Source organism: Lithobates pipiens, unplaced genomic scaffold (assembly GCF_037356315.1).
Source record: "Lithobates pipiens isolate NorthernLeopardFrog02 unplaced genomic scaffold, aLitPip1_a1.2 Scaffold_3, whole genome shotgun sequence".
Lineage (NCBI taxonomy): Eukaryota > Metazoa > Chordata > Amphibia > Anura > Ranidae > Lithobates > Lithobates pipiens.
In genome coordinates, this window is record NW_027507790.1 from 226,206,719 (window position 1) to 226,233,293 (window position 26,575).

The 26,575-nt window shown below is 42.4% G+C and overlaps 1 protein-coding gene across 1 annotated transcript in view; it reads left to right on the forward strand.

Annotated features, from left to right (window-relative positions):
• The window catches only part of NUP155 (nucleoporin 155), an 88,004-nt gene that overhangs the window by 37,547 nt on the left and 23,882 nt on the right, over nt 1-26,575 (forward strand). Inside the window, exons 15-26 of the mRNA XM_077462836.1 lie at nt 1,543-1,637; nt 4,585-4,673; nt 7,242-7,304; nt 10,304-10,454; nt 13,439-13,505; nt 14,345-14,460; nt 14,546-14,649; nt 16,206-16,339; nt 19,516-19,707; nt 21,297-21,435; nt 22,302-22,437; nt 24,947-25,100. Of these exons, the coding sequence (XP_077318962.1) occupies nt 1,543-1,637; nt 4,585-4,673; nt 7,242-7,304; nt 10,304-10,454; nt 13,439-13,505; nt 14,345-14,460; nt 14,546-14,649; nt 16,206-16,339; nt 19,516-19,707; nt 21,297-21,435; nt 22,302-22,437; nt 24,947-25,100 (1,440 nt within the window). The remainder of the gene's footprint in view (nt 1-1,542; nt 1,638-4,584; nt 4,674-7,241; nt 7,305-10,303; nt 10,455-13,438; nt 13,506-14,344; nt 14,461-14,545; nt 14,650-16,205; nt 16,340-19,515; nt 19,708-21,296; nt 21,436-22,301; nt 22,438-24,946; nt 25,101-26,575) is intronic.

Here is a 26,575-nt window from a genome sequence, read left to right on the forward strand (position 1 = left end):
GATAAAAAAAAAATGCACTGTCACTGTACTAATGGCACTGGCGGGGAAGGGGTGAACATTGGAGGCAATCAAAGGGTTAAATGTGTGTCTCCCTAGGGGGTACGTTTTTAACTGTAAGAAGACAGAGATCAGTGTTCCTGCTTAGTAGAAACGCAAGATCTGTCTTCTCCTGTCACAGAACGGCAATCTGCCTTGTTTGCCTCGGGAATGATTGGCGGATCCCAAACAATTACCCCACCTCTTAAACCCCTTTTCTAACTTGCTACTTTACTTGCTTTTCTGTCTCTCTCTTTGTTTAATGGTATATTGTTAATGGTTTGTCCACTAGAGATTTCAGGATCTTTATAAATGTAACCCCCAGAGGTAATACTTGTAGTGTACAGGTGTACCAATTACAAGCCATGGATAGTGAATGACATAAGAGTAATGATTGGCTTTTATTTACATTTCTAGGCAAGTGCGTACAAGATATTTACAAGATTGGCAGTTGCCATAGGATAAGTGTTCCAATGGTATATGTTATAAAGGAATATTGTTCTACTACTGGATGCATTTTTTATTGTAATATGCTTTATACTTTTCACAAAAAATTTATTGAACAAAAAAAAAAAAATAGGTTGCAATGTGCAGGGAGAGGGTGGTGGACCACTGCAGACCCAGGCCGCTGTGTTGTGTTAGAGTAGCAGTCTGACTTTCCAAGTGCTGCCAGGTGAAAAGAACCTAAGCCACAACATATTGTATTACTGTGTACAGTAGTAAATATAGAGGGTTCACTTGGGCTTTAAAGAGGAAGTAAACCCTCCTGCAAAAAAATAAAAACACACCCTGCAAGATAAAGGCATAATGAGCTAGTATGCATAGCATACTAGCTCATTATGAATTACTTACCCAAGAACAATTCCCCCGCAGCCATCCTCGTCTTGCCCTCAGGCCGCCGACATGTCGCCCGGGGCTTGCTTCTGCATATCACGGCCCCTGCGCTGTGATTGGCCAGAGCCTCAATGTTGTCACTCCCCTGCATGCTCACGGGAGCCGCCAGGAATGGCAGAGTACAACTGAAGCAACGGCACATACTGCCATTGCTTCAGTTGGCCTAAGTGCGCATGTGCTGCATGACGGCACATGCAAATACAGAGATATCTCCTAAACCGTGCAGGTTTAGGAGATATCCAGTGCAGCTACAGGCAAGCCTAATTATAGTTTGGTTGTAAAGGGTTTACAACCACTTTAAACCAAATCTAAAGACTTTTTTTTTTTTTTCCATAGCGCAGGATAAAAATGCTTTTGCGGTCCCCAGTGGAACATTTACTTTCTAATTCTATTCAACTTGCAATTTAAACGTTTGGATTTTTTCTTACGTACAATTTTGTGACAGTGGTAACCTGGACAGATAGAGAATCCGTCTCCCTGTTGGTGACACAGACGGCAATAAAAACCTGGCAGAGATGCTACCTCTTACAGTAATCTAAGGGGAATAAGTTTCATGTGTGGTGCTGGCTTTTTCCACAGTTGATTTTGATTTTTGTACCTTCTGTTTTAAAGGAGGATCAGGCCTGTGCAACATGTTTAATACTGGCGTGCTCCTCATCTGCATCTGATCGAGAAGTGTCCACCTGGGCAACACGGGCATTCTTCAGGTATTTTCATTATGGTATATGTTTTTCTTTCTCATCCATTGAGGTACACAGGAGGTCTATCTTCTTTGGGTTAGACTGCTGCATACAGCATGCCTACGTTTTTCTGCTAGTGTCGTAGGACGATGGACATTTTTTAAACTCTCTTAGACAGTATAACACTGCTCCAAGGTACTCTTGCCACCATTGAATCTTGCACTTCTTTTACTCAGATGCAGGCTCAGTTCGTTCCACTGGAATCATGTAAAATTAACAATCTGGACAGCTGCACTCCAAAAAATCTTCACTTTTTTGCATGGATTGTAGAAAAGCACCTGACTGCAACAACTGTACAGACCCTTGGGGACTGAACAAAGTCAACGCATTTCACGCTGGCGCGGTACTTATGAGTCTAGCATGAAACGCGTTGACTTTGTTCAGTCTGCAAGGGTCTGTACAGCTGTTATCAGGTGTTTTTACTATATGTCCAATAAAGGTGAAGATTTTCGGAGTGAGGATGTCCAGATTGTTTATACTACATTTTTAAATCTGTTTCTAGAACTAACCTATTGCTTGCCAGCACTTCTCTCCTTTGTCTTCAGTTAACTGTTCTCTATACCTCTACAATTTAAGCTATCCAGTGCAGACATACTTGACTTGGCCTTTAGAGTCCCGTGACTGGACCCTACTGGCCCGTAAGGCCTCTTTCACACTTGTGCAACCTGAAAGTCGTGAAATTTCGAACTTGATGCGATTTGCAGCAATGCCTGTGTAATCTTGAGGTCTATATAGACCTCAAGTTGCATCAAAGTCAGACCAAAGTAGTGCAGCGACTACTTTGAAGTTGCACAGATATGAACGATAATCATTGGAAATCATGGGGTACAACTTGTCATGTGACTTTGCAGTCCCAAGTTGCACAAGTGTGAAAGGGGCCTAAGTGACATTCAGGCACTGGGCTTTGTGTAAGAGCTGTGTGCTTTCCAGGTTCGGCATTGAAGGATTCTACCAATCGGCAGGTAGAATCCTCTTTTTAAACTCTGTTCTTGCTGGCAGGCCCTGCTCTTTGCCCTGTTCTAGTTGTGATTTATTTGTTAAACAATGGCAGAATAGTCTGAATGCCCTAGAAAGGGTCTCTCTACTGCAGCACAGGATCCCTTACTAATAGAGGTCATGGAGCAGATGGCTAGGGCCTTGTGCTTGGAGCATAAGTCTGGAGTATCTCTAAATCTGTGAATTTTATGATTCCTGTGGGGAAAAAAAAAAAAGGATGTTCCATTTGTCTATCATGGGATTTCACACCATTTACCCCAATTGTCTTCCAGTCCAGTAAATAGGACTGAACTACAGCTCAGCACTGTAAAGTCTGGACTCTTTCTTGTTTTGGTTAGAATGTTAACCCATCCAACCCATGCCTAAAGTAATATGTTTATTTATAAAAAAATAAAAAATCTATGCTTGCCTACTTTGTGCAATGGAATGCAAATGGGGAATTGCATAGAGCGGCTGCAAACCTCTTCTCGGGTCCCCTGCTGGCGCTCCTGGCCCTCCTCTCTGTCCAGTGCCATCATTAGAAGCCGCTTCCCATGTGGGAGAATTGTGAGTGCTCGCTCCTGAGCCCTGCTGCTGTGTCTGTTGACACACAGTGGCACTCAGCCCACCCCTCGCTCCCTTGTCACTGCCTTTTGATTGACAGCACTGGGGGCCCCAGCAAAGCCAGCGTGACACAGAAGTGAGGGTAGAGAAGAGCTGCAGATGTGTATCGAGTGGGTGCTCGGGTAAGTAAAGGGGGGGGGGGAATGCTGATGACTTAACAATGTGGGGTGAGGGGTTCCCATGTTCCTTCCCCCATTTGTTCCTTTTTACCTCATGGGATTAAGCTTTTGGTCTTCATTCCCTCTGTCAGGACCCTGTTCTCCAAGCAGGGCTTCTATTGCTTGTGACTACACTTCAGATTATGAGCTACTATCTCGCAGTGGCTGTCTGTTCTAATTGGGCATACTAGATGGACCCTGTAGGAAGATTTTTCTTGTTCCACCTTTTGTGTGGCTCAGGTGACAAGCTTCCAGGTGTTGTATTATGACTCTGTTTTTCTTCTTTGCCTGTGAAGACATATTTTACTAGTGATGTAAAGGCTCTTGTGGCCTCATCTTATGTAAGCTTCGTATGTAAGGTTCTTTAGGCAGCTCTTCAGCTGTAGGCAGGACCCTTTATTTTAATTCATTTTGCATGCTGGATCTGTCAGTGATAGTTTGTTTGTTTCGCACCTATGACTTGGACTGCTTTTGAACATCCCGACTGTACAAAACTTCCTATGTCCCTCAGTGGACAAAGAAATAGGATTTTTGTATTGACTGTAAAATCTTTTTCTTGGAGTCCAGTGCAAGACATACTGTAGGTCCCACCTTTGTGTTTTATGATCATACTGTTGATACCGCTCTGGAACAAAACTGAGGCATTCTGGTGGTGGTAGGGGTTATTGTGTGCTGGCCTACTATGTTATATGTTTGTGTCCAATTTCCCCCTGTAGGTGGCCATTATAACCAAAAGGTGAAGGACTTTTTATGTCCCTCAATGGATTCCAAGGATTTTAGAGTACAAAAAAACTTTCATGCCATTTGAGTTAGAATGAGAACTAATTAACTCGTCTTTTTGCAGTCGGGTCTCCCTGTAGTATTTCCTCTTCATTGCAATAAAATACTTTTACAAACCAAAAGCAAACATAAACGAGCTGGTCATTGGGAAAACATGATCACAGATGGTTGTGTACCAGCAAAATTACTGCAAATGGCATGAGTTATTCTTCATATAAGGTTATATGCATTAATTTGATCTTTAACATCACCTAAGATATGTTCAGTCTTTCTATTAGGAATTCTGACTTCTTCTGCTGGATGACTGGTTAGATAACAGAGCATGTACTATATTTTACAGCACTAATTCTATGTTGTTTTTTCCTTGCTTTGTATAGGTATGGTGGGGAAGCACAAATGCGTATGCAGTCTTCACTGCCGGCCCCTAGCAATGTGGGGCCAATATTTGGTTCTCCGATGCCTATGGGTAAGTAATATATATTTTGTAGGTCCTGATTACATTTGGTAAAGGCAAAGGCTGGTAGAAAGGAGGAAGGCAGAATCGTGTGGTGTGGTAGAGGGCATATTTTTTTTTTCTCAGATGACACATTGCTTAGATACAGCTAGACAGAGAGCAGCTACACAAATGGAGATTTATTGCAAAGTCGTCAGACAACACATAATGATTACGGCTTAGATCACTAAGATAGTAAATAACATACAATATCGTTCATCCTTCTTGATGGTGCAGTTCCTTAAAGGAAAGTGACCATTCAGACCTTCAGTTTTCATGTGAATTCATCAGTATGGGAAATTTTTCTGATTGTTGACTGTCCTCTTTTTGGTCGATATCTTTTCCTTAGAGGCTGTGTTGGTTTTTCATGTTCTTCCTTTCCTCTAAGCATTGTTTTCGGAGATCTTTGAAACAATAGATGCTGGTTAACAGCAACAAACTTCAATCCATGTATGGGCAGAGAGGTTGTACAGAAACCGATCTACTGATTGACTTCTGTACAACCACCCTCGACTTTTCCCTGCTTGATCTGCGCTGGCAGTGCTGATCGGTGTATTCTGATGGCAGGGCAGTCTCCCCGCTGTCAGAATACAATAGCTCAGCGGGGATGGTTCCAACATCCGCTTTGTGTTTGTGCAGTGAGGAACTCATTTTTTGTTTCATCCAATTTATTGGTTGAATGAAAAACATGATTAATCGGTGGGCTACTTTACTTCCACAGAAAACCATTTTTTAGAGATCTTGTTCCTGATCCTTGCTGTTCATTAGCATTGATTCTTTCTAGGGATGCACTGAAATTTTGGCAGCCGAAAAAAATGAATAAATAAAACTGAGCGGTGATCTCTGTGTGTCACGGAGCAGAATTGCATGGGCTACAGTAACAATGTCCCGCCTCCTGTGACAGACGGCACACGGATCCAGTGGTAGTACATTGAATCAACATGACGTGATCACAGGAGGCGGGACATTGTTCCTGCTGCCTGAGCAATTGAAATACAGCTCTATAACACACTGAGATAACCGCTCTAATCCGGGGCACTGTAAGGCCGCGTACACACGGGCGGACTGTCTGACGGACTTGGTCCGCTGAAACGTGTTTCAGCAGAAAATCCGCTCGTGTGTGGGCTTCAGCGGACTTTTTCAGTGGACAGTCTGGCGGACTAAGTCTTTCGGAATTTCCGTAATATTGTCCGTCCAAACTTGGTTTCAGCGGACAGTCCGCTCGTGAGTAGGCAAGTTGGACGGACTAAGTATGGCGCATGCTCAGAAAGGATTTACACGGCCGAAGGTTGCATTGCAGTGTATTGGACGTCGTATTTCTAGTCCCGTCGTACGTGCTGTACATGTCATCACGCAAGCTTTCAGCGGACTGTCTGTTCGTCGTGTGTGGTCGAGTCCGTTCATTCAAAAGTAGGACAGACTGTCTGTCGGATTGTCTGACATACTTAGTTGGACGGACAGTCCGCCCGTGTGTACGCGGCCTTGGGCTGCATCTGATGAATACTGGTGAGGCTGCTTTGATCTCTTGTATCATGTCTGCAGTCTCTGACCATCTCCTGTATCAGATGATTAGAGACTGAGGACGTGATGCAAGAGATGGTAAAAGACTGCATTTTTCTTTTTTGCACCAAACGTGCAAATAATGGCCAACAATAATTTCATATTAATTTAAATTGATAATATTAAAAAGTCGAAGATAATAATACAATTGTATAGAAAAATATAAAAAAAAATTAAAAACCTAATTTTTCAGTATCAGTTTTCGGTCTAGTGTATCTTTCATTTTCGGTTTCGGCTCCAAAATTTCCATTCGGTGCACCCCTAATTCTTCTCTTCTGAATCACCGGAAGGCCCAATCATGTCTATATCCTGGTATGTGCTAGCAAGGCAAAAGTGATTGATTTTTTTTTTTTTTTTGCATAAAATACTTTTCAAAGTAAACCGCACACCTGCTTCTGGTTTTTCATTCTTTTTGGCCTTCCTGGGGTAGTGTTAAATATTCAGGTGGGGAAAAAATTGTATTCTGCAATGTCTAATGGGTATTTAGACTGCTACCCTTTTAGGTTATACACTACATAGGGGTTTATTTACTAAAGCTGGAGAGTGCAAAATCAGGCTCACTTCTGCATAGAAACCAATGGGCTTCCAGGTTTTATTGCCAAAGCTTAATTGAACAAACTAAGGTTAGAAGCTGATTGGGTACCATGCACAGTTACATCAGATTCCGAGTGCACCTGTTTTAGTAAATCTATCCCATAGTGTCTGTATGAGAACATTATAGACCTGTACAGAAAGATAACAGACCTCCTTAGCTTTTAACCATGTTACCTAGCAAAGGAAACCTAGTAAATTGTGTCAGTAAAATGTTGTTAAAAGCAGAGATTGGTGAGGCATATACATTATGTAGAAGCTATACACCATGCCAACCAAACTTCTACTGCTCTAATCTACATTGTGTATTGAATAAAAAACTGGACTATTTTATTTCTTTAAAAATGATCTGTAGCTTTTCTGTAATAGTGGTTGTATTTTTATTTTAAGGATCACCAATGCCTTTAGGCAGTCCCATGGCAAATCCTAGCTTCCTGGGCACGCCACATCAAGGTATTTTCCATTTATACTTCCTTACTTGTTATTGATCTATTGAGTCACATTATGTAAAGCTGAACTTAAGTCAGATGCATAAATACAAAGACAAAATCCATATCAAGAAGCTCTTTAGGCTACTCAAGGATTTGTATTTCTAACCATCCATTCCTGAGATTTATACAGCTCTGCCAAACATTAAACGCCACTTTTAGTTGAAGACTGTAGGAAAATACAGTGGTGTCCTTTCTCTATCCTATTCTGCTGAGTGGACAGTGAAAGAGCAACAGGCTAATGAAGTCAGCCCTTGCTCCTCCTTATTTTCGTGTTCTCTGGAAATGCATTTGCAGCCATCTCATTTGATTGATTGGCTCCCAGTTCTGCCTCTCCCTCATTGTCAGAGTGCTGATCTCCAGAGGATTGCATGAAGCTGATTCCACGCCAAATTCAAGTTCTTACATTTGTTTGACATTTAAATAATGATTTATGAATCGAGACCTATTTGTTTTAAAGAAGAATAGTAGACGTATAAAAAAAAAACATACTTATCCCTGCTGCAGCTTCAGTCTAATGCTGCAGCTCTCGGGTACACACTATTTTTTTCCCGTTCAACCAGAAAAAAACGTCGGCTGTGGTCGGAGTCGCTGTATTAACCCCGCCCCCAGAACGCTCCTCTATTATTGGCTGAGAACACTCAAATCAGGAGTCGGCCGGATACTGATTTTCAAACCTGCATGGCGACATATATACACACACGGGCCGAATGTCAAACGTGTGTGTGTTTTTTTTTTTTTTTTGTTCCCCCGCCCCCCCCTTTAACCACCTGTTTTCCGATATTCGTGTGTACGGAGTTTAAGCCTGATAACTGAGCTTATTGCTTAACCACCGAGCCATCCGTTCTTGGTACACTCTGAGCAGAGAGCAGGGCACACTGGAGCTCTGGGCTGGGGAGAGACCAGGAGTGGCTGGCTCAGGCTTTCAGCAGCATGCGGAGAAGCTGAGCCAGCTGCCAGTCAGGCATCTGGGGGTATCCTGACATTCAGGATGCTTCCAAAGCCAGGACTCTGGCTTATGGGTCACAGGAGAAAGAACAAGTAAGCTTTGACCATACTTCTCTCATACTTCTAATATGTGTGTGTTTGCGTATTCCTGGGTTATAGTTTTAGTATTGTGTTTTTATTTTTTCCCATGGTGCCACTAGCTCAGTCCCATCACTATTTGAAAAAACCCCATACAGTAGTTTAAGTGGCTGTTTCAGGTCTCAGTGAGTGTTGCAGTCACACAGAACATCTAGATGACATTGTTGGGGTTTTCTGTTCTTTCCATCTTGCAGATGGACAGAGTGGGTACAGCTCTGCCCTGATTGCCTGCGCCACAGTTTGTTGCTGGTGGGAAATATGTAATTGCTGCTTCTCCCTTACTGCCATGTCAGAGAAAAAGTCTCCTGCCCTGTTACACAGGGCTGAACAGTGTGGCAGAGCCACTTAAATCTAACAACTGGATGGACAGAAATTAAAATCTTTTGGTAAAAAATCTCCCTTCTATTTAGTCTTTGGATTTCGTTAATTGCCTGGAGTTGAGGTTGAAACGGTCAATGCTGTGCCTCGTTCCTCTGTGTTTTTCACTCAGTGTTAAAAAAAAAAAAAAAATCACACTAACATCCTGTGCTTTCTGCCTCGGCATTGAAATCTTTTAGCAGTATTGTTGACCCTCTCTGTAAATTACAGAACAACTCCTGCCTGTGTTATGAAGGAGAGGAGGTGTTCTGTAGTCCTAACGTATTTCATGTCCAGGGTTGACAATGCTGCTCGTTCATGGATACAGTACAGTGATTGCTTGTGTAATCTTTGGACAGGAAGTGTTTTTGGCAGGATCACCAGTTGAAAAAAAAAATCTGAAAGAAAACGAATACAGCCACTGCATCTAACTGGTAATCTGCAATATAGCAACTTATTGTCCTTGGCTTTAGATACCCTATTGTGCCTGTAATCTAGATCTGTGTTTCTAAACTCCAGTCTTCAAGGCACCCCAACAGGTCATGTTTTTAGGCTTCCCATTATTTTGTACAAGTGATTTGATCAGTTTCACTCCATTAGTTATTACCACAGCCGTTTCTGATAAAAATCCTGAAAACATGAGTTGAGAAACGCTAATCTAGGTGTTAACTAGAACCTTTTGGACAAACGTCAATTAACTCTACAGTAAGACACTTTTACTTTAAATAATACCTAACTGGCCAGGCTTGGACATCCAGGCTGGAAGTATACCTTGTGCTTTACACCTACTGTTTAACAGGCTGTAGAGGGTTGAGGGTGCTGGCCGTGTGCTTGTTTTGCCTATTTTACTGTTTTTATGAAAAATTTAAAATTTATGACTAAATTTAAAAATAGGGCCAACCATCTCTGTGTTTTCTCTAACAAGAGCCACCCGTTTCCTTTTCTATTTTGGACCTCCAGTGACAAGGTTCCACTATAGTTCCTGATCCAACCTACAGTGGAGGTTTTGATGTCCATTTTAGGGTGTGTTTTGTGGCATTTCGGATAATAAAAAAAAAGGTTGCAAATGATTCTAGAGGAGTAGAAGAGTTATTTAACTCTGTCAATTTTTTTTTTTTTTAATGGGCCCCAGGTGGTTGATGCCATAATGTGCTAGTATGCACCACATATTTGCACAATATGACACTTGCCTGTAAATGGACGGGCCTGCATTGCCGTCGCTCCAGCGTCATCAATGTGACATGGTACTATGCAGGCACCACTGACTTTATTAGCCCAAGGCGATGACAATATCTACTAAACGGTGCAGATTTATGCACTTTTCAAGTTCCCTACAGGTAAGACTTTTTATAAGCTCCAAGGTCAAAGTTTAAAAGAAGAGTTAAATTCTACTTTGGAGGTTGCATGAGGCCTAGTCAGTAATGCTTATGGATCTCACCTGGCAAATGAACAGTGAGGTAGTGGCAATGTAAAATAACAGCTTGGAGTGGGTTAACACTAGTTCTTGCTTTCATCTCTTAGGTATCTATCCGCCTGCTGTATCTACTCCGCTGTATACGTTAGGAACTCCCACACAGCAGTCTGCAGGACCTCTGGCGGGTATAATGGGCCCAGAGGTCATCTTTTCAGGGAAGCACACTGGGATTTGTATCTACTTCTCTCGCATTATGAAGTGAGTGTCTTAAATTTATATTCACCTACTCTATCATGTTAATGATTTGTAATATTACATTAAAGTAGCAATGTATAATTTATTTGACTTAGAAGATCGGTTTTATTACACTTTGTACATGAACACGAAAATGCTGCAAACATATGTTCATTTTCAGACAGCCAAATGGATAACTGCAGCCTATCACCAAATTTGTGTCAAAACTGTTGGTGGTAGTTTGTTTTGGTGCATGTAGTTAATTTTGCAATCCAAATTTGCTTGAAAGTATTTCTAGTTTTGTGTATGACCAGCATTGCTGTTTGGAGCAGTTCAACTTAATTTTCTAGAATTAATTTGAGGCATCCTTAGGACACATGCAAGACATGAAGTCTAATGTAGACCTTCCGTTCTTGGCTGTATTCCTGGATGGGGCCCTTAAGACACAATGGGGGAATTTATAAAAACTGTAGCAGTCAGAATGTGGAGTAAATGTTCATAGCAACCAATCTGCTTCTAGCTTCAACTTTACTTGCCTCATCTGCCCTGTTACTTTATCATACATCACGGGACACACAGGCTATTATTCATTACTTACTGGGTTATACACCATCTCTAGGTGAATGGACACCGGTAGAGGTAGTCTGCCCCTATATAACCCTCCCTTATACAAGGAAGTACTTAAGGTGTTGTGTTTTTTTTTGTTTTGTTTTTGTTTTATCTGTGTCTGCGAGGTAGATAGGCACGTTTTTGTTTTGAGCTCTCTAGAGCTCCAGGTCTTTAGTCCCAAAACGATTCTTAAATGAATCAAGGGATTGACCAATCGGGTGCATTTGAAAAAAGGATTATATGCTTAAATGTACCTGAGCCTTGCAAAGACTATGCAGAGGATCCTGCAAGGTTTTGCCTGTAAAGCGACCTTAGGGTGCTGGACCCTGCATAGTGGAATCCCGGACACTACAGAGTTAAGGCATTCCTGCAGGGTGCTGCACAGGTCCCAGGGAGTGGACCCTAAAACCTGAAAGGCTACCCAGTCCTTGAAGGTCCTCAAGTTGGGGAACCCACCATGATGGGATTACCACCACAAACCCCACCCCCCCGTGATGAGTGGAGATTGGGCTCTTAGTTTCTAAGGCTGCCCTGCACCTGGATGGGTAAGTGAACACTTCCTTATTTACGTTTTGTGGGGTGCCCCCTTGATTGTAACAATCTGTCAAACTAGCTAGAGGCTGGATGGGGGAAGGCTGCTGCACTTGGTGGACATTTGGAGAACAGTGGTTCAGGACGAGTGGGTCACCTCGTTAGTATCCCACGGTTACAAGCTGGAATTGCGGAAGGTTCCCCTTCAGAAGTTTCTAAGGTCCAGCGTTCCCTCGGATCTTTCAAAGAGAAACGTATTGTTTCATTTAGATCATTTACTGCATCAGGGAGAGATTATATAGGTTGGTTCATGTGTCTGAAATGGGCACAGGGTTTTATTCAAACCTGTTTAGAAACCGAATGGGAACACAAGGCCCATTTTGGATCTAAGATCCATGAACCAGCATCTATTAATCTAGTCCTTTCAGGTGGAGTCATTCCGCTCAGTAGTAGCCTCGCTCCAGATGGTAGACTTGGCCTCCATCGATATCAAGAACGCATATTTACACGTACCTATCTTTCAACCTCATCAGAGGTTCCTACGATTTGCAGTAGAGGAACGTAATTTCCAGTTTGTGGTTCTGCCCTTCGGGCTTGCTACAGTACCCAGGTGTATACAAAGGTCCTAGTACCAGTACTGGGTCTTTTCAGGGCCCAGGGAATCTTGGTGCTTGGACACCTGGATGGCCTCACTCAATACAGGCTCTACAATGGAGCATAACCTGCACAGTGTGATATTTAGAAAGTATGGGCTGGGTCATAAATACCGAAAAGTCAGGCTTGAGGCCAGCTCAAAGTCTGAAGTATTTAGGGCTGATCCTAGATGCGGTCCAGGCAAGGGAATTTTTTCACCAAAAATAGCAGTGCAGTCATTTGCTCCTGCTGCTGTCAATCAACTGAAATGAAAGAGGTCACATAGTCTTGTTTTATTGTCTTGTATAGTTTTTAATATGGGGACACTTTTATTATTAATTTGTGGTATAATTAAATCCTGTGTGGTAAGTGTATGGTTGATAATTGTAATGTGAGAAGTAGAAATTTAATTTTATTGTGAATTTGTTTCCTACAATGACAATAAAAATCTTATCAATCAACTCCAATGACGGGGTGCCGAGTCTGGCATTCTGTGTCTATGGACGCAAATGCTGGACTTGGGAGCGTGCCCGCACAGTAACCCCCAGGGACAGAACTGCTTTTGGGGGTTTTTTTCGATGCGGGAGTTGCTCATAGCGCTAATAGGGGACCACCGAAGATGGAAATTGGGGCTACTCTGTGCAAAAGGAACTGCACAGTGGAGGTAAGTATGACATGTTTGTCATTTTAAAAAAGAGGGTTTACAACCCCTGTCATGTCATGTGTTCAGGAGTGGCCTTTGGGCTGATAGCGGCCACGGCTGTTCGCATGTAGCCACACACAGCATTTAGCTGCAGTTGGGGACAGATGTCTGAGCCTGGATGCAGGCAGGCCCGGACATCCAGGCTGGAAATGTACACATTTTTATTACAGAAAGTGAGATATAGTTTTAGACCAAAGAGAGGGGGGGAGTTTCCAATAAGGAAGTGACTGCTCTGAGCTTCAACAAAATGGTGCCAATGCTGGTGGCAATTTTAAAGCACAAGCTAAATTTTGGTAGCATAATTTTTAATGTGGAATGTATGTTATTTTGTTAGAGAACGTTGTTATCAAACTGTTATTGCTAAAGTTCCATTTTATGCTTTCAAAATGGAAACGGCTTCTCCAAATTCTGACTGCTTCAGTCTTGGTAAATTCCCCTTTGTGTTACAGAAAAAAATTGTATAGTGGTGATTTTAACATTTCGCTTTTAGTAACTGCAAAGTACTTATGTACTCTATTTTTCTAATTTGTAGTAACATCTGGGATGGAAGTGTGGCTGTTGAGAAAACCTTCAAGGTTGGCAACAGAGACGTCATAGCGGTAGGTTTCTACATTGTTCCCAATCTCCCAAACAAATTCCGCCTGAAATTATATTTCTATTTAGCGACTGTCAAATTGCTTCTCACAGATTTTTACCTATTCCTGAAAGTGCAACAACCCGTGGATACCATTATTTTTCAAGACTCTGTGTTTACCCAAGAAAAAATATGGCCACTTAGGGCCATTTAGTGCCTTTTATTATTCATAGGTACCTATCGGTATATAAATATGGGAGCTGCCATTAGTAACTTGTCTTTTTGAAGGTATTTTCCCTGGGACAGTCTCCCATATTCATTCTTCAATAGTTGGCAAACTCTTGCATCATTTCCAGCAAGTGTCCCTCTTTCTGCAGAATATTTCTCCCCCAGTTTGCCTCCTGTTTCACCCCCTCTTCCTCATTTTTGTAGGGAATGTCATGCCAGGTTTGTGGCAGCTCACACATTACACAAACATTTCTTCCTGGGGCAGAAAATGACCAAGAAGACTGCTCAAAGCTTGATCTTTGAAAAACAAGTCGGCATTGACAGGCTTGCATTTCTTTCCCGACAGATTTATTTTTAATCATGCAATATTAAACATTTCACTTTACACATTGCACACAGCTTCTTAAAACCTCCATAAATCATTTTTAACATTACTTGGGCCTCAGCTCGCCCCAGGTGTCCGACGTGCAGCACGTGCACATTTATATCTTCTCGTGTCACAGAGATGCTAATTGGAAAAATAGTTCCTGTAACTGTTTGCCGCCCCTTCAGTGTTTTCATGGTTAAAATCATTTTCATCAAATAGAGAATTTTCCTCACTTTTTTTTTTTTTTTTTTTTTTTTTTTTTCCTGCAGATCGATAGTAGCGTCTCCCCACTAGTTCTAGAATCTGTTCTTCAGGAGCTTAAAGGTCTGTTGGAATTTCTGGATAGAAACTCACAATTTGCTGTAGGCTCCCTAGGCAACCCAAGGTAAGATGCAAGAGGTGTTGAATGTATGTATTGCCAAAGTCAGAAAAGTTGTATTATAAGAAACTAAAAATTACACTTTTTAAAGCTTTGGAACTCCGGTGAACATCCAGCAGAGGCTGGTTGGCCTTGGCCGTCATGATATGGGTAGCTCTCAGCAAGTCCAGCAGGAGCTGCAAAGGAAATACCACAGTAAGTAATATTACTGTTAAATGGTTTTGGGTCAGCATTGTTTAAAGGTGACTAACCATACAGAAAACTGTAGGAGGGACAGGCAGTGTTGGGGTCATTTAGGCTCTTTCGCATTGTTATTGTGCTAACAGGCAAGGCCAGGAATAGGGGGAACATGTCCCAGGTGCAGTGTTGACTGGGAGCTTTGGCCTTCTCCAGACATGGGAGTTGATCTGATGTTTCTGCTACCATCTTATGTGCCTGCCAGCCCATTCACAACCTGTAGCACAGAGCTGAGTGGGTTTTTGAGCACTTCCTTGTCTCTGTGGTACAGGTCTGTGGGCGAGGACAGAAGCCAACTGAAGATGTTGGGACTAGATCTGGATAGATGTTGAAGTCCTGAAGTGCTTTCAGAGTTCAAGTACAGTGCAATGATCTGTACTTGGCTGAGGATTTCAGCACTGTGCATGTGACTGTTGATCATTTGTAATTTTAAAATGACTGTGCTCAACCGCTTAGTTTTACCACCCATGACCTCACATATGAACGATGTGTGTGTGTGTGTGTATATATATATATATATATATATATATATATATATATAATGTGTGAAACCACATTGTTATCACTATTACTTTTAGTTTCAAAACACTTTTTGGATTTTTTTTATTTAGTTTATATAATTTGTGGTTTTTGTACAGCATCTAGAGCTTATTTTATCAACATAGGATCACAGAATTGTTATAATTATTTTTTTTATTTTTTTACTTCACTTTGCAGTGAAATTAAGAAGTCTTGCATTGCTAGTGAATGTAATGTATTCTCTAGAAGTGTGCTAGTCTGCACTTCTGTCCCTGCACGTTTTGTATTACACACTGTTGACCCAGAGAAGAGTAGGCTTAGATTTTTTTTTTTTTTTTTTTTTTTAACCATACCCCTGTTAACGTCCCCCCTGTTAAAACAATTTGGCCATACCTACCACACTGCATGCTACATCATTACACTACTCAATGTGCCCATAGGTGCTCGGTGCCTTTCACACCTCTAACAAGATCCTTGCTAAGAGGAGTGACTGCAGTGTCACTCCTGTCAGAAGGACCAGGGGCCCCTATAGCTGCTGGAGGGAGGATTCCGCTTTCTCCAATAGCAGCTTACTGTGGGCAGGAGAGAGCGGGTGCCAGATAAGAACGCACCTCACTAATCAGTAGTGGGGCAGACTGCCTACCATCATCTCTCCCCTTGTCATGTGAGCTATCACAGGACCAGAGAGGGGAAGACGGAGAAGCTGCATTCATTCCCAGAAGGCGCCGTGCTGGGACTGAGGTGTGAACTGTGAGCCCACATGGGGGGGGGGGGGGTGAAGGGGTTGCAGTTTCTCATCTTTGCCATGAGCACTGGTTGACCTCACCCCAGCACTGTTAACAGGCAACATACTGACAGAAACACTTGCAGAGTTAATAGTGCCATGAAATGCTCCTTCACTGTCTGATTAGAGCTTTCTTTGCTCTGGGTGCAGTAGTTGTTGACTTAACCACATGACTTTTTTTTTTTTTTTTTTTTTTTTTTTTTTTTTTCAGGCGAAGCCCAGCTTGCAGAAAAGATCTCTCTCCAAGGGATCCACCAGTTGGTCAGGAAGACCTGTCAAGCCTTAGCACTTTGGAAACTGCTTTGTGAGCATCAGTTCAACTATATAGTAGCAGAGCTACAGAAGGTTAGTCATGATCTCTAAAGATTACTCCACTGAGTGGCTGATCGTTGTCACCATAGGACAAAATATTGCATTTTTTGTTTTGGGGTTCGATATGCTGGCTTCACACCTCTGCGTTACTGTAGTGAATACGATCGACAGTTGTGCTCATAAGTTTACATACCCTGGCAGAATTTGATTTCTTGGCCATTTTTCAGGGAATATGAATGATGAATGAACACAAAAACTTTTCATTCACTCATGGTTAGAGCTTCGCTGAATCCATTTATTGTCAATCAACTGTGTTTACTCTCTTTAAATCACAATGGCAACAGAAACTACCCAAATAACCCTGATCAAAAGTTTACATACCCTGATGATTTTGGCCTGATAACATGCACACAAGTTGACACAAAGGGGTTTTAATGGCTATTAAAGGTAACCATCCTCACCTGTGATCTGTTTGCTTGTAAATTGTGTGTGTGTGTATAAAGCCTGGTTTACAGTGGTGCGACACGACACTCGTCCTACTTTGGATCCGACTTTGCCCTGTGACTTGAAGTCAGAGACGCGTCTGACTTCAATAAACGGGGATCCAACTTAGATCCCTGCCAATACCAGGCACTGTGTTTGGTATGAATTTTGAGGGGGAACTCCACACCAAATTTTAAATAAACTGGCATGGGTTCCCCCTCCAAGAGCATACCAGGTCCTTCGTTCCGGTATGGATTTTAACGCCGAAAAGGCGGTGTAGGGGCCTCCCCAAAATCCATACCAGACCCTTATCCAAGCACGCAGCCGGTCAGGAAAGGGGGTGGGGGTGAGCGAGCTCTCTCTGCGCCTCTTCTCTGCTCTCTCCGCGCCTCTTCTTCTCTGCTCTTTCCCCCAGGTGAATGTGTAGGGTTACGGTGTACCCCTTATTCACATACGGTGAGGTGCCGGGATCTGGGGACCCCCTTATTAAAGGGGACTCCCGTATTCCGATAAGCCCCCCGCCTGCAGACCCTAACAACCAACGGCCAGGGTTGTCAGGAAGTGGCCGTTGTCCTCATTAACATGGGGACAAGATGCTTTGGGGTGTAGGGGCCACAGGGCGCCCCCCCCCCCCCTGCTCCAAAGCACCCACCCCCTATGTTGAGGGCATGTGGCCTGGTACGGTTCAGGAGGAGGGGGGCACCCGCTCGTCCTCACCCCCTTTCCTGGCCGGCCAGGCTGCGTACTCGGATACGGGTCTGGTATCAATGGGGGGGGGGGTTTCGGTGTAGGGGGTTCCCCTTAAAATCCATATCAGAATGAAGGGCCTGGTATGCTCTTGGAGGGGGAACTCATGCCATTTTTTTATTTAAAATTTGGTGTGGAGTTCCCCCTCAAGATCATCGGAGCACAAGTTGCATGCCAAAGTTGGATCAGGCAAGACGGCTATCCGACTTTAATCCGACTTCAATTATATTCAATGGGCTGACGTAGGATAACCGTCGGACCAAAGTAGTGCAGGGAACATTTTCAAAGTTGGACCGACTTGTGTCAGACCAGTTAAGATGGCTCCCATAGGGAAACATTGATTGTCATACGTCCTGCGACATGAGCTCCCAATGTCGGAGCGTTTGTCGCACCAGTGTAAACCTGGCCTAAAAGGTCAGTGCGTTTCACGACTCCTGACAGACCTTTGAATCTTTCATCCAGTGCTCCATTGATGTTTTCTTGATTCTGAGTCATGGGAAAAGCAAAAGAATTGTCAAAGGATCTGTAGGAAAAGATAGATAGTTGAACTGTATAAAAGGAATTGGGAATGCCAATCAGCAGTATTCAAACCCTAATTAAGAAGTAGAAAATGAGGGGTTCTGTTGCAACCATACCATGGTCAGGTAGGTAGATGACTTAAATTTCAGCCACAACTGCCAGGAAAATTGTTCAGGATGCAAACAAAAACCCACAAATAACTTCAGGTGAAATACAGGACTCTGAAAACATGTAGTGTGGCTGTTTCAAGATGTACATTAAGAAGGCTTTTTGAAGAAAGATGGGCTGCATGATCATGTCGCCAGAAGAAAGACATTACTATGCAAATGCCACAAAGTATCCCGCTTATAATACGCCAAACAGCTCAGAGAGAAGCCTCAAACCTTCTGGCACAAAGTCATTTGGAGTGATACGGCCAAAATTTAGCTTTTTGGCCACAACCATAAATGCTACATTTGGAGAGGAGTCAACAAGGCCTATGATGAAAGGTACGGAGGTGGATCGCTGATGTTTTGGGAATGTGTGATCTACAAAGGCATAGGAAATTTGGTCAAAATTGTTGGCAAGATGAATGCAGTATGTTACCAAAAAGTACTGGAGGGACATTTGCATTCATCAGCCAGTAAGCTGCGTGTGGGACGTACCTGGACAGTCTAACATGACAATGATCCAAAACACAAGGCCAAGTTAACTAGTTATTGGCTACAGCAGAATAAAATGAAGGTTCTGGAGTGGCCATCTCAGTCTGCTGACCTCAATATCATTGATCCATTCTGGGGAGATCTCAAACGTGCAGTTCATGCAAGACAGCCCAAGAATTTATAGCAACTGGAGGCTTTTTGCCAAGAGGAATGGGCAGCTTTACCATCTGAGAAGATAAAGAGCCTCATCCACAAATACCACAAAAGACTAAACGCTGCCATTGATGTTAAAGGGATCAATACATGGTATTAAGAACTGGGGTATGTAAACTTTTGATTAGGGTCGTTTGGGTAGTTTCTGTTACCTTTATGATTTAAAGAGTAAACACAATTGATGCCATGAAGCTGAAGCCATTTATTATCAATGAGCGAAAGAAAAGTTTTGTGTTATCATTCATATTCTCTGAAAAATTACCAAGAAATCATAAATTCTGCCAGGGTATGTAAACTTATGAGCACAACTGTATGTGGGCATGGTACCACACCATACATGCATTAGTGCTTTGCAGTGCCATTTTATTTAAAAAAAATATCCCATTCTACTGAAGTGGCAGACCTGTGTTGCAGCTCATTGTAATACACTACTGTTTCAATGTATTGCATTGCAAAAATGGGGTCCTGTTTGAGGTGCCTTGGCAGTCCATTCCAAATAGGCTGCCTTTTTCTAACTGATGTTAACATGTGTGGTAAGTTTCTTTTATAAAACCCTGTATACCTACTTTGCAAAATGCCATAACTAACCTTCTTTTCATATGCCAGGAGCTACAAGAACAGTTGAAGATCACAACCTTCAAAGATCTTGTAATCAGAGACAAGGAATTAATAGGCGCTCTTATTGCTTCACTAATCAACTGTTACATTCGGGACAATGCAGCTGTGGATGGAATCAGTTCTCATCTGCAAGAAGTGTGCCCTATGCTGTACAGCCCTGATGATGCCATATGCTCCAAGGTACAAGACCAGTAAATACAACTTTTACAGAGATAAACACATTTAGGAGGATTTACTAATGGCGCTGAGGATCTTCAGTCAATTTGAGTTTGTTCCATTTTTCTATTATGTGAAAGGCAAATGTTTGTGTTTTCATTTTAATTCAGGTTTTCAAAGTGAACACAGCTGCAATTTGATTAACTATTCTCACCTCCTTTAGTAAATCAGCCTCAACAAATACTGTAAGCCCTTGTACACATGGTCGGACATTCCAACAACCAAATCCGTTGGATTTTGTCTGTAACTGGTGTTACATACACACGGTCTGACAAAGTTGTCGGAAAATCCGATCGTTCGGAACGTGATGACGTTATTTCGTTACGACGGGACTACGTTCGAGCTAGTAGCCAATAGCTTTGCGCTAGGTATTTGATCTGAGCATGCGTGGCACTTTGTCCGATCGGAGTTCTCTACAGACGATCGGACTTTGTCCGATCGGATCATGTTGTCGGAAAATTTTATAGCCCAGCTCTAAAACTTTGTCGGTCGTATTTTCTGACAGAAACAGTCCGATGGAGCCCACACACGGTCGGATTATCCGACAACACGGTCCGATCGGACATTTTCCGTCGGAATGTCCGACCGTGTGTACAAGGGCTAAGACGTGTTTTAATGTGTGCTCAACCTTTAATTTAGCATTTAACTAAACATCACTTGCTGTTGCATTCTATTCATGTGACTTTTTTTTTATCCCCCTTTTAACTACTTTGTGTATACTTCCTCTAGTGGCTGACTACATGTATAATTAAAGAAACCGCAATATATACAGTACTGTCGTTAGGTCTAAATCGACCTATAGCCAGAAGTCCCTGGTAGTCCGTCATCTGTTTAGCCCATCATAAGAGGGATTAAATGTTCACACCACCTTGCAGCTCTCCCAATCAGCGGGAACTGTGGAAACACAAACAGAAAGAAGAGCGCACAGACTCTGGTGAAAAACCTTTTATTAAATAAAAATGGTGTGTATATATAAACAATTCACTAACTAACGCAAGTAGATTTAGAGGGCTGAGAGCTGACGGAGTATGCAGCTTGTTGGCGGCTGAGCGCTGACATGTACATCTGATCTCCTGGAGTACATGCTGCTAGCCCACTGCAGGAAGCTTCATGCTGAAGGATGTCTATTTGTGGATAGTAATGCTCGAATCTACTTGCGCTTGTGTGTGCATTGTTTTTATATACATAATTTTTATTGAATAAAAGGTTTTGCACCAGAGCTTGTTCGCTCTTCTTCCTTTTTGTTTACATATAATTAAAGCATTCAGCATCATTGTTGAATCATCATTAATCATCATTAAAAAAAATCAGTATGTCACTACTTGGCAATAACAATCTGAAAAAACTAGTACTGAATATATTGTATGATGGACAAATATTGCTATCCTCGTATACATCGACAATTAATGGTTTTATCTTTCCAGCGCAGTTATGTACATTCAGTTGTCCACATTTACTTAAAAGTAAAAATGTTATTTACCCTTTAATTTTCTTGATGGAATTACATATTGTCTTCATCAAATGACCATTGCTTTATTTGTTTTACACATCAGGCAAATGAGCTTTTGCAAAGGTCCCGTCAGGCACAAAGCAAATATGACAAAGAGAGGATGCTGCGAGAGTCATTACGGGAATACCAGAAGATAAGTCAACAGGTTGATTTGGTGAATGTCTGCATCCAGTATAGGCAAGGTATAGTTTCTCTTAAGCATACTAACATTAACTATTAGGTGTTAAAATTGGTCTGCGTTAGTTTGCCTAGACCTAGTGAATGAAAATACAGAATAGTCTTTTCTCTGAATCCTGCCAAAATGCTAACTACATGTAGGAATCTCACCACATTCCTGTTCAAATCACATGTGATTCTTTGTACAAGTACTCGGGCAAATGCTTAGTAGTGCTATCTGTGCAAAACGAATAGCAAGGTTAGAGGTAGGGGATATGTTTGGCTGTGTGGAGAGAACAGGGGAATGCAGGTGATCATTGGGTTGGTGTTGTCCCTGCCCTCACGCCCCATATATTCTCACACCTCTCCCAATACATGCTGTCAATACTGCTCAGTGTTGAAGCATAGTTCACTGCTACCTGCCTTGACCCCCACACACTGATCTGATGTAGGCATCACCTGGGAAACTTCATTCAAACATGGCTTGTAACAATTTTGTCGTCCTAAAGCAGGAGTGTAGCAATGTGGCAGTCACTAATACCGATCGGGTATCTGTATCAAAGAACGGTTGCAACTATGTGTTTGTGCAGTAGCAGTACCATTTTGGGTATGGTAACGTAGACCCACACACAGAAACTTAACTTCTTTACTGTGAATTTTGATGTCGCTGCCACCATATATAAAGTGATCAATAACATATTGGTGCATCTGCATTAATGCATGAAAGTGTTTTCTCCTCACTTTGCAGGCTTAAGTCTTTCTGGATCGTAAAGATAGCTGCTCTATTTCAGTAATCTAGGCATACTAATGCCAATGTAGCAGATGGTGTTCATCTTACAGTATCTCTGCTGTCAATAAAGGAAGAAAATCAGGCTTTGTTTCTCTTTTTCAGTGCGTTTCTATGAGGGCGTTGTGGAGCTCGGTCTTACTGCTGCTGAGAAGAAAGATCCCCAGGGTCTTGGGCTGCACTTCCACAAGAATGGAGAGCCGGAAGAGGATGCAGCTGGTTTACAAGCCTATCAAGAAAGGTGTCTATTGTGACCGATAGCTGCGATTTGTTTAAAGCGGAGAGCGTACACTACTAGGCCAGCGCGTTTTAGTCTGTTTTTTAGGAGGACAAATTCACTTGTAGTTAAAGCGAAACTAAACCCACCTATTCTATACAGCCAAGGAAGCTGCCATCTTGGCCTCTACCATCTGTAGTTGCCCTGGTGTTGCACATGGTAAATGAGCTGCATGTGCAGCTCAGTTTTCATTCCGGCACTCTATCTTTGTGCTGGGATGATTGCACTCCTGCACATGTGCAGGGGTGACATCATCCAGTCAGGCAGTCAAGAGGGTCGAAGACCAGCACCCAGAAAAAGCAGGGGAGAAGACTGTCAAGGGACTTAACAGATGTTGGAACAATGATGGACCGTTGGAACTAAAGTACTTTTACCTTTTGGCACCGCTTTAAGTTGTACTTTAAGTAAATCCCCACCCTCCTGAGTGCAGCCTGCGTGGTAAAAAAAAAAAACTTGCCTGCCTCCCTCTTTTCATAAGTTATTCATGGTGTTTCCTTGCCTTAAACTGCACAGCCCTTATGATGACCCAGTGATGACATTAGTAGGTTTGAAGGCATATAGTGAAAACGGGCTTCATTTAAAAAAATGTGCATGTTGATGAAGGGAGTTAGGTTAAACCAAAGAAGGCAACCACTTTAAATATAAATTCAAAATAAAACCCATTGATCCTTTGTCACACCTTCATTAAACCATTATTAAAGGCTTTGTTGTGTTAATATAAAAAAAAAGTTATAGTTACCTGCTCTGTGCAGTTAAATTGCACAGAGCCGCCCCGAATCGCCTCCTCGTGTGCCCCACCAGCGCTGTCCACTCCACTTCTTCAGTGACTGCCCCCATGAGGCAATCAGAGCATGTGCGGCGGGGCAGAGGCCCCTGTCTCTGTATCTTATGGTCGCATAGAGCAAGCACTCACCAGTGCTCCCATAGCAAGTGGCTTGCTGTTGGGGGGGGGGGGGGGGGCACTGGTCAAGGGGGAGGAACCAGTGGAAGACCCGAGAAGGAAATGATTTGGGGCTGCTCTGTGCAAAGCCATTGCACAGAGCAGGTACATATGACATGTTTTTTGTTTAACCACTTGCCGACCGCCGCACGACGATGTACGTCCTATTTTTGAGGAGGGATATCTCGGTAACGGCAGCAGCTGCTGCCACAACCGAGATATCCATCTCTTCAGGCGGCGGTCGGCTGTACGATAACGGTGGTCTCCGCGGCGGATTCGCCGCGAGATCACCGCTATCGTCGGCGGGAGAGGTGCCACCCCCCTCCCGCCGCCCTCCCGCACCTTCCGCCGCTTACCGGAGCCGTCGGTAGCGGCGGAGGCGATTGGGTCCTTCCATCTGCTGGGCATAGAGACAAGTGAGGCTAAGATGGCCCCCACTCGTCTCTATACCATAGGAGGGCGGAAGCGACGTCAAAACGTCACTTCCGCCCATACCTCTTAAAGGTATATATTTTTTTTTAAATGTCAGATTTTCTATTTTTTTTTTTTTTTTTTTTGCATTTTAGCCCAAATATGAGATCTGAGGACTTTTTGACCCCAGATCTCATATTTAAGAGGACCTGTCATGCTTTTTTCTATTACAAGGGATGTTTACATTCCTTGTAATAGGAATAAAAGTGATCCATTTTATTTATTTTTTTAAAACAGTGTAAAAATAAATAAAATCAATTAAAATAAATAAGAAAAAAAAAAAATTTAAAACACCCCGTTATGACGAGCTTGCGCACAGAAGCGAGCGCATACGTGAGTAGCGCCCGCATATGAAAACGGTGGTCAAACCACACATGTGAGGTATCGCCGCGATCGGTAGAGCGAGAGCAATAATTCTAGCCCTAGACCTCCTCTGTAACGCAAAAAATGCAACCTGTAGAATTTTTTAAATGTCGCTTATGGAGATTTTTGAGGCTAAAAGTTTGACGCCATTCCACGAGCGGGCGCAATTTTGAAGCGTGACATGTTGGGTATCAATTTACTCGGCATACCATTATCTTTCACAGTATAAAAATAATTGGGCTAATTTTACTGTTGTCTTATTTTTTTATTCAAAAAAGTGATTTTTTTTTCCAAAAAAAGTGCGCTTGTAAGACCGCTGCGCAAATACGGTGTGAAAAAAAGTATTTCAATGACCGCCATTTTATTCTCTAGGGTGTTAGAAAAAAAACAATATAAAATGTTTGGGGGTTCTAAGTAATTTTCTAGCAAAAAAAACTGTTTTAAACCTGGAAACGCCAAGTCTGAAAAAGAGGCCTGGTCCTTAAGTGGTTAAAAAAGCTGAACCTTTAATACTATTTTATTTGTTGGGGGGGGGGGGGTTAGGAACAGTGTTTATTTGTATCATGCCCCTACTTTCTATATACTTTTATCTTTATATTGCTAGCGTTTGAGAGTAGTAATTGGTAACATTTTATTGTATTGTCTTAGATTTCTCTTGATAACTGAACATATTTAAAAAATTGTTTGTTTTTCCTACAGATTAAATTGCTACAAGTGTATCACAGACACGCTTCAAGAACTGGTGAACCAGAGTAAAGCAGCACCCCAATCTCCCAGTGTACCCAAAAAGCCGGGTCCCCCCGTGCTGTCTTCAGATCCCAACATGCTCAGTAATGAGGAGGCTGGACTTCACGTAAGACGTCCTTGTGTAGTTCACTCTCTGTGGATTATACATATATCTGTACTCTCTACACACCTTTTCAATATGGGCTAGTTACTCTTGGCTGTACAGTGCAAAGCAACTTAACCACTTTCAGACCGGACCAATTTGCTGGTCAAAGACCAGACCACTTTTTGCGATTCGGCACTGCGTCGCTTTAACTGACAATTGCGCGGTCGTGCGACGTGGCTCCCAAACAAAATTGACGTCCTTTTTTTCCCACAAATGGAGCTTTCTTTTGGTGGTATTTGATCACCCCTGCGGTTTTTATTTTTTGCGCTATAAACAAAAATAGAGCGACAATTTTGAAAAAAACGCATTATTTTTTACTTTTTGTTATAATAAATATCCCCCAAAAATATATAAAAAAACATTTTTTTCCCTCAATTTAGGCCGATACGTATTCTTCTACATATTTTTGGTAAAAAAAATCGCAATAAGCGATTGATTGGTTTGCGCAAAAGTTATAGCGTTTACAAAATAGGGATAGTTTTATAGCATTTTTATTAATAATTTTTTATTATTTTTTTTTTTTACTAGTAATGGCGGCGATCTGCGATTTTTATTGTGACTGCGACATTGTCGGGGACCCATCGGACATTTTTGACACATTTTTGGGACCATTGTCATTTATACAGTAATCACTGCTATATAAATGCAGTGATTCCTGTGTAAATGACACTGGCAGTGAAAGGGTTAACCAGTGGGTGGCAGTGTAGGGGTTAAGTGTTCCTAGGGGTGTGTTACTAACTGTGGGGGGGTTGGGCTTTCATTTAGTGTACACTGATCTCTGCTCCAATCACATGAAGCAGAGATCAGCGTCACTAGTTGCTAGGCAGAATGGAAAAATGTTGTTTATACAGCATTTCCTCCATTCGGCCGCTCCGTGAGACGATCGCGGGGATGCCCGCGGCGATCGAGTCCGCGGGTCCCGCGACCGGACTCACGGGGGTCCCGACCAGCGCGGGAGCGCGCCGCCGCCGGCGCGCTCCCGATGGCAGGGCGGCATCGAATATTGGACGTACATGTACGCCAATATGCCTGCCCGTGCCATTCTGTCGACGTACATCGTCGTGCGCTGGTCGGGAAGTGGTTAATAGAACTATTATAATACAGGTCCTATTGAGATGTTTTGTATTGCACTCAACAAATCCTCTTTGACAGCACATTACACAAGCCCTTGGTTGTTATTGTGCGTGTGTATACATCTATTTAAACACTGCCAACTTTTATATTTTTCACAGTTTGAAATCGGCATTTGTTTTTGGTAGAAAATTATTTGTAACCACCAGAAAATTATATATTTTCTGAAAACGGAGGCCATGGAAAATACAATGGCTGGTGCAATTTTTTTTATGTCGCACAATATTTGTGCAACTGTATCGTATGCAGATGTTCAGGAAAAAATACTTTAATTTTGGTGCACGCACACAAATGCAATATAATGC